The sequence below is a fragment of the Solenopsis invicta genome, chromosome 8, assembly GCF_016802725.1.
Source record: "Solenopsis invicta isolate M01_SB chromosome 8, UNIL_Sinv_3.0, whole genome shotgun sequence".
NCBI lineage: Eukaryota > Metazoa > Arthropoda > Insecta > Hymenoptera > Formicidae > Solenopsis > Solenopsis invicta.
In genome coordinates, this window is record NC_052671.1 from 19,798,560 (window position 1) to 19,806,824 (window position 8,265).

Here is an 8,265-nt window from a genome sequence, read left to right on the forward strand (position 1 = left end):
TGTTTAATTTCTTTGTTATTTTCAATTTATTCTTAATTTGGGCCTTATTAAAAGCACAAGAATTTAATAAGACTTAATGTCAGAGTTTAAGAAAATTTCTTTTTTTGTTTATTTAAAACGTTTTATATAAAAGACAATTTTATTTTGTTGAGTGATTGAAGTAAACACTCTTTTATTCTTATTTAGTTTATTTCAATATCTTTGTATTATTATTTTTTATTATTTTATTTAATCCGTTTGCCTTGCGGCTTAGGATGGCTTCCGGTTACATTCTTTGGTATACATTTACATATAGTTTTAAAACTTAACACTTAAACCTTGTTTTAACACTTCTTTCTAACAGTTATCAGTCTTCATATTATACTTAATTCCTACTTAAACTTAATAATACAGTTAAAATCAAAATCTTAATCATAAACAAAATCAAAATTCTTTTCAAGTTAGATTAAATCAGAAAACAAAATTAAGAACAAAATTAAAATTTAAAATTTAAGTAAAATAAAATTACAAAAACAAACATAATTATCTCAAAATTAGACTTAAAGGTTGTATACATATGCATCTGCTAGACTTTAGTCCATGGTTAATTGATCATAACTTTACAGTGAATCTACATTGCCGTTGTCAATACAATGTCTTTGGTGTAATTTAACTTTCTTTTGCTTCTTTCTTCTTGCTGTTTTCTCTCTCTTCTTTCTCATTTGTGGTCGTCTCCATTCTCACTTTTTCTATCTTTTTCATCGTTTGTAGCCCCTTTCCTTCTTCTCCTATGATTTCTTCTAACGTCATTTCACTCTTTGTTGCTTCACATTCTTTGATCATATGGTACAGACTCTCTTCTTCTCTTTTGCAAATTCTACATTTTCTTTCTGCTTCCTCTCTCCAATACTGGCTGCCTCTCGTCTCATTTCCGCATCTGTATCTTGCTATCAGACACCTGTCTTTCTTCTTCATCCTTCCCTCCAGGTATTTCGGTATTTCTTCTGGTATAATCGCTTTGTAGTCAGTGTTATATCTAGATTCATTTATCTTTTGTTGTCTTCTTCTGCTCTCTCTAGTTTTTAATTCTTTCAGGATGTTCTCTGTTATTTCCTCGTTTCCTGTCTCTCTTTCTCTTCTTAATTGTTCTTTGTTTATTCCTGCCTCCTCTAACATCTTTTTCCTCTTTCTTTCCCATTTCCCTTCTTCTGCTTCTGGCCGTCTCTTTTCCAGATCTCTTATGCATTCCTTCACTATTTTCTTCCCTGATTGTCTCGCTTTTTCTTCATATCTGAGTGCTCTTTTGATCGCCTGTATTCTGATCTCTTCCATTTTTGTCTCCTCCAGCAGTATATAGTTCGGTGTTCCTCTGTCCAGATTTAATATCCATTTTGTATATTACCTTTTTATTCCGTCTAATGTTTTTTCGTCTCTCCAGCCCCATACTTCTGCCCCGTATAGGGCCACGCTTCCTACTAGTGCTTCAAACATTTTTATTCTTCTTCTGAAGTCTTCTTTGAATATTCTTTCTGCTATGCTCCATGTCCTTTTCATTGCTATTGTTGCTCTTCGTAGTCTTTCCCTTGTATGTTTCTCCGCGCCTCCGTTTTTTTGTAGCGTGTAGCCAAGATATCTTATCTCCTTGACTTCCTCTATGTTTTCTTCTTTCCATTTCCATTCTCTCTTTTTTCTTCTTCCTCTTCCGTTTTCGAAAACCAATACTTTCGATTTGTCTGCGCTTAGGCTCAGCTCCTTCTTCTCTAAGTATTTTCTGAATCTCTTCATCATCTCTTTCAGTTCCGCTTCTCTCTCTGCCAATAAAACGATGTCGTCTGCGTATGTTATTGTCCGGATTTTTTCTTTGCCTACTACGACTCCTCCAACCTGCCCTTTTTCCATTTCTTCTTCTAGATCTTTTATGTATATGTTAAATAAGGCTGGGCTTAGTGGACATCCTTGTCTGAGTCCTATTTCTGTCCAAAATTCTTGCGATTTTTCCTCTCCTATTTTTATTACGTTACTTGTCTCTTTATATATTTCTGTGATCCTCTGTCTCAAGTTTGTTTCTATTTCCATCTTCTCCATCATCTCTATCAGCAGTTTTCTGTTCACCTTGTCGAAGGCTGCTTTTAAATCCGCAAAAAATGTGAATATTTTTCCTCCTTTCTTGCTTAGTTCTCTGTTCACTATGTAGTTCACAGTATAGACTGCGTCCATGGTTCCTCTTCCCTTCCTGAAGCCAAACTGTGTCTCTCTTAGCTTGTTTTCTATTTCCTTTTCTAGTTTCTTGTTCAGAATACTTGCATATATTTTGTACGCTGAATCCATTAGCGTTATCCCTCTGTAATTTTTTATTTCGTTTCTGTCTCCTCTTTTGTGTATTGGGCTAATTACGCCTTTGTTCCAATCTTCTGGTAGTCCTTTTCCTTTCCATATTTTATATATCAATTTCCAGAATTCTTCTCCTATTTCATGTGACATATGTATCCACGCCTCGTTTTCTATTCCATCTTCTCCTGGCGCTTTTGCTTTTTTTAACTTTCTCAATATTTCTTTTAGTTCTTCTTTCGTTATGTCTTCTGGTTCTTCCCTCGTTATGTCTGTTTCCTTTTCTTGTTCACCTTTTTCTAGTTCTATTTTACTCTGTGTTCCCCCGAGTAATTCAATGAAGTACTCTCTCCATTCGTCCATCCTTATATCGTCGCTTATCCTCTCCTTTCTCTGCTTTCCGTATTTATTAATGTATTTCCACGCCTCTTTTTCACTTTTTATCTTTCGTATTTCCTCTTCTTCTGCTTGTTCGTGTCTCTTCTTCTGCTCTTTGCACCATTCTTTGTATTCCTTCCTCCTTGCTATATAATCTTCTCTGTCGATTCTTCCCTTCTTTAGGTTTCTCAGCATTTTTCTTAATTCTCTTTTCTTTTCTTTCCATTCTCTATTGTACCACTTTCTTTCTCCTATTTTCTAGAGCTTAATCTTCTTTCTCTGTTTCGTTATGGATTGCTTTACCTTATCTCTTATTTCCCTCCATATGTCTTCCGTCTCGTTCCGTGTGCTGGCCCAGTCTTTGCAATTTTCTCTGTAGTTTTCTATTCCTTCTTCTGACCAGACACTTTTCTCTATTTCTTTTGTCTTGTTTCCGCCTTTTTTCTTTTTTGTTTGTGCTCCTATTACCTCCGCTTCTAATGGAATGTGATCTGACTCTGTTCTGTCTCCTTCTTTCATCGATTTTACTTCTCCTGCCGCTCTATCATTTCCTATTATATAGTCTATGACCGACATACCTGACCCTCCTATGTATGTCCATCCTCCTTCCTCGTCGAAGCTTCCATTCAAGATTGTCCAGCCTCTTTCTTCTATTTTGTTTAATAATATCCTTCTTTCTCTATTACTTACTTTGTTTATGGACCGTCTGATTTCACTTCTCTCTTCTCCTTCTTCTATTGGGCCTCCTTTATTGCCTGTTCTTGCGTTGAAATCTCCTCCTATCAGTAAGTAGTTTTCTTCTTCTTCTGGTATCTGCTCCGTTAGGGTTTCTATCGTTTCTTCTATCTTTTGGCTATAAAGCGTAACGATCCTCCAACTGTTTCCGTTGTATTTCAGTTTAGCCTCTGCCATTTCTCCGTTTATCTCTTTGATTTCCACTTGTTCTAGACTTTTTCTTACTGCCTTCACGATCCCGCCTTTTGCCCTTCCTTTCGTATGTTCCTTTTTTGCCGGTATGCATTTCCAGATGTATTCCTTTGAGACCTTGTTCTCTATCTTCTTCCATCCTTCCTCATCTATCCACGTTTCTGTAAGACCTAGTACATCAAATTCTTCTAAATATTCCCACGCCTCTTCACATTTGTTAGCTAGTCTCGCCACATTCCAAAAGCAGATTTTTAACCCCCCCTCCCTTCCCTTTTCCATCCCGCCGCTTGTATCTCATTCTTCTCCTCCTCTTCTTTTCTCTTCCTTTAGTTTCTTCTCTCTTGTGTTCCATCGATACCATTTGTCTTCTATCATAATCTTTCCGTATCCTACCTTGACCTTGTTTCTTTTTTCTCTTCTTTCGCTTTCTCCCTCAGTTTGTTCTGCATTTCTTTTTCCATCCTCGTTAGATCGTCGTCTATAAAGACTCCTGCTCTTAGTTCTTTCTTTTTGACCATTATCTCTCTCTTTTGCTCCCCATACTTCTCTTTTGCTTCCTACTTCTGCCACTACCGTACATTTGTCTCCTCTGGACTGCACTTTGTATGCCTTGATTATGTCCACCTCTATTTTCAGGTTCTCTTTTATGAACTCCTTTGTCTCTTGTTCAATTTTATCTTCCTCCCATTTGTTTACTCCTCTCATTATTATGTTGTTTTTCCGTTTTTCTCTATCTTTTTTCTCTTTTTCCCATTCTAGGTTCTCTATTCTCCTTTCCAGATTCTTCTTCTCTTCCTTCCCTTTTTCTTTCCTTCTTTCCTCTTCTCTTGTCTGCTTTTCTTCTTCCCATTCTTTCCTTATCTGATCGAGTTGTTCCATCATCCTTTCCATCTTTTTGCTAATACATATTTTGCTCAATCTCTTTTCCTATCTTTTTCAGTGCAGTTATTATTGTTTCTTCTCCTCCTGCTACGTACTTCTCTATGCTGTTGCATTCCCCTTTCGCTTTACCTCCTGCCGGTCTTCCCGGTGGCGCCATCTGTTTCTTCTCTCTGTGACCTCTTCGTTCTTGCTTATCTCGCCTCGCTCTCTTCTCTTCTCACAGTTTCCTAACCTAAACTTTCGTTCAGATTTTGGATCCCTCTGTGTGTTTTAATCCCTTCTGTCTTTTTGTTCCCTTCACTTCCTTGGCTTTTCTCCTTCACTATCTTCCTTCTCCTCCCGCTTTTTCCTTTTCCTCACTCTGCAATTGCACTAATCTGCTATTTTATTTTCGTCCGTTGGACACTCGTTTACCTTCTAACGTTATCCAACCGGAAGTCCCAATATCTTTGTAAATAGAATTTATAAAAAGTAAAATAAGTTAAGTGGGCCTTATTTGGCTCAGGTATTTTGCTTATTTATATTGAATTCATACATGATGATTTTTTAAATTAACAATTTCTCTTAATGCATTTCTTTTAATACAATTCCTTTCCGTCTATTCACGTTTTTGACAGAAATTTGCATTTTAAAATGATTCAAGAAGCCAATTATTAATATTCAGGACCGCCCCTACCAACTTCGACTAACCTAATCAATCAATTAAATTTTTAGTTTATCAACTGCAAAATTTTTAACTGATTGCCTCTAACCTAATTTTTTTTAATTATTTTAATTATAAAATTATTAATTTAAAGTATTATGTTTTATATAAATATATGCAAGAAATGTAAAACAAAATAATACAATTTTATATTTTGTAGTTGACTACTCTTAAATTTAATTGGTCAATCAAACTGATTGAAGTTGGTGAGATTCTTAATATCTTGATATAGGATTTTATGTTTAGTCGTTGTTGTAAAAGGTCAAAGACATTGCTTGAAAGCCTATCCGTTCAAAAATTGCTTGTGGCAGATGATTTAGTGTCTGAACAACTGATCTCTTAATTGTTATATTACTTAAAACATTTGAATTCTTTATGTATCTACTATTAGTTCTTTTGCTGCAAATATCATGACAAATTGATGCGCAATTTTGCCGACTCGTTGTCTGGCCATTTTGGATATCATCACGAAGTCTTTTGGATTGTTTATCAATCCTTTAAATTGATATTTTGTACCATGTTTTGTCTTTATTGAATTATTGAGGAGCTATTATAATTTCCTTTGAATATCTTCATTGGTTGTAGATTTTTTAATGTTTAAATTATTGATTGTAATTTTAGATTTTGTGAATGATTAATTTTTTTGTATATTATTATTACTTGATCTTTTTTTACATGTGCTCTTATTTTATTCTTGTTTTAATAATAATTGTTCATACTATATTATCTTTATGTTTCCAATATTCATACTTTAAAAAACAAAATAAACAAAGGTTAAGGCTCTTATAAATAAATTAAAAATAGGAAATAATGAGCTCAAGAGCCACGCAGGATGTCAAACGCAAATAAATAAATCATTTAAAAGTCTGTAAAACAACAAAATAGTCGCACTAATTAAAATATGAACTTATCGAAATAAACAAACAAAGGTTAAAAATAAAAACAAGTTACCAAACAAATAGAAATTGTGCGAAATCGGTTGAAATGGTTTATGTTGGAACCAAACAAAAAAAAGATCTTCATCATCTACATATTCAAAACTAAGGAAGTACGTAGGGATTTTTAATAATATTAATTTTTATTAAAATGGCAGCTATTTATAGAAAAAAGTGGATTTTTCACCCAAAAATTTGTTTAAAAAATGCTGATTACAAAAAGAGTTTTCAACATTTCGCAAAAAGCCTATGTACTTCCCTGTAGAATAGTTACAAGAAGATTGTGTTAAAATTTCAAGTCAATTGAATAAAAATTGTAAGAGTAACCTTGCACGCAAATTTGAAAAACTGTGTTTTGAGAAAAACGCGTTGAAAGTTTTGGTAACTGATTTTTTGTGTACTATATAAAGTTGAAAATTTTTAATTTATTTCTAATCTGCGATGCATGCCCCATAAAGCGGTCCTTCCACAATTTCAGCAGCCTCATTATATTCCTTTCTTGTTGCTAATAATGATGTTCTGGTCTCTTTTGCTTCTTGGGTGAGACTGCGCTCGGCAAGTACGACGCGCCGCGCATCCAATTTTTGGCAATAATAATGACAAGTAGTGCCTACCATGAGGTTTTAAACTTGCAAAATTTTCATTAGACTGTTATAGCCATCATTATAATAACAAACAGCCAAGTTTGTTGCATAAACACAAAAAAACTAATGGGGTCGCATAAACACAGAAACCGACGCTTTCAAAACTATTTACTGATATAGTACAAGTAATAACATCTATATTGTGTTAGTCAAAGGTTTATTTTTGGTACATAAATAAGGCCCAAATAACTACGAAGCATAGAGAAGACGGGGCCGTTCCAAATCGCTTGCAGCTGCTCGGTAGACGCATAGAGACGATTCATTTAATTAGCTCAAACACTATAATACAGTTTGAATTTTGTTCTAAAACTACTTACAGCATATTTTTATAAGTATAAACTAATGATTTAAGCAAAAAAAAAAATCGATTTTTTTAAATCTCAAAGATGGTGTTACTCCTTAAGAGAAAAATAGGTTGTTAAAGCCAACTTTATTTTTTCGGAAGAAAAATATAACGTTAATTCTGCGATAATAATATGTTTTATTAATATGAAATTGAAAATAGATGGCGAGTTTTTCTGATGTAAAATGTAACAAAAATTATATACATATAAAGAAGTGTCAGACAACCAATCGTCAGTCTCAAGAATGTCATGGAATCTTTTAACATGTTATTCCGATCGATTTTCCTTTTCGTTAGAAACTTCCATCCTTCAGAAAAGTCTTCTTGATGTTCTGATTAATCGATGATTCGAATCAGAGCCAAGAACATTTCTGGATCAGAATCTAGATCAGATTTTAAGTTGCCTCTATCTTCTACCTTCAGAGAAATTGGAGTAAGCCGTTTAAGTTAACTAAGAAAGAATTTCAAAAGAAATTCAATTACGACCAGAGATAAAGGAAATCTGAGGAAATAAGAGCTTCACATGTCCAAGATGTCCAAACTCTAAACCAGGCCCAACAAGATACAAAAGACCTAAACCATCAATTTATTGAAGAAAAAAATAACAAAAGAGAATTTATATACGATCTTTTTCAGAGCTATTTATTTAACCAACTATTTATTTAATCAATCATAATTGTAATTTTTTAAAAATATACTGTGATAATTTTTTAAAAATTGTTTATTCATTGACTGCAATTAGCGAAATTCTGCTATTGCTATATATATATATATGATGTAACGATGCACTGCCTCCGACAAATAATATACATTGTCCCCGGTCATCAACAGCCGGAGAAGAGCCGCCGGGCTATAACCGCGGATGCCTTGGGCACCCAATTGTAAAAACACCACAGGCTACGCGCGGCAAAACCGTGTCGAGCTATCGCACGCGCCAAGTCGGCGCGCACGCGCACGCACGTTTATTCCACCCCGGCGACTTCGCCGTCAAGCGCCGAAAATGACGGAGGCAAACGGAGTTGCCGGGTATAAATAGGGCCGCGTGCTCCGATAAAATTGCCTTTTTCCGTCAGCCAGCATCACCATCTGATCCGCTGCGCCTGACATCACGGAAAATAGAGTGGTCGAAGGTTTTTGGCCACGGCG

General features: G+C 34.8%; 1 protein-coding gene across 1 annotated transcript; it reads right to left on the reverse strand.

Moving 5' to 3' along the window:
* Positions 1-3,906: 3,906 nt before the first annotated feature.
* Positions 3,907-4,503, reverse strand: LOC113006296 (golgin subfamily A member 6-like protein 6). Its single transcript, XM_026142225.1, has one exon. It carries the CDS (start codon positions 4,501-4,503, stop codon positions 3,907-3,909), a length of 597 nt encoding a protein of 198 aa, XP_025998010.1.
* Positions 4,504-8,265: the final 3,762 nt, after the last annotated feature.

Excerpts from the sequence above, each read along its gene's own strand:
- LOC113006296 (XM_026142225.1), bottom strand. The coding sequence starts at position 4,503 with ATGGAAAGGATGATGGAACAACTCGATCAGATAAGGAAAGAATGGGAA.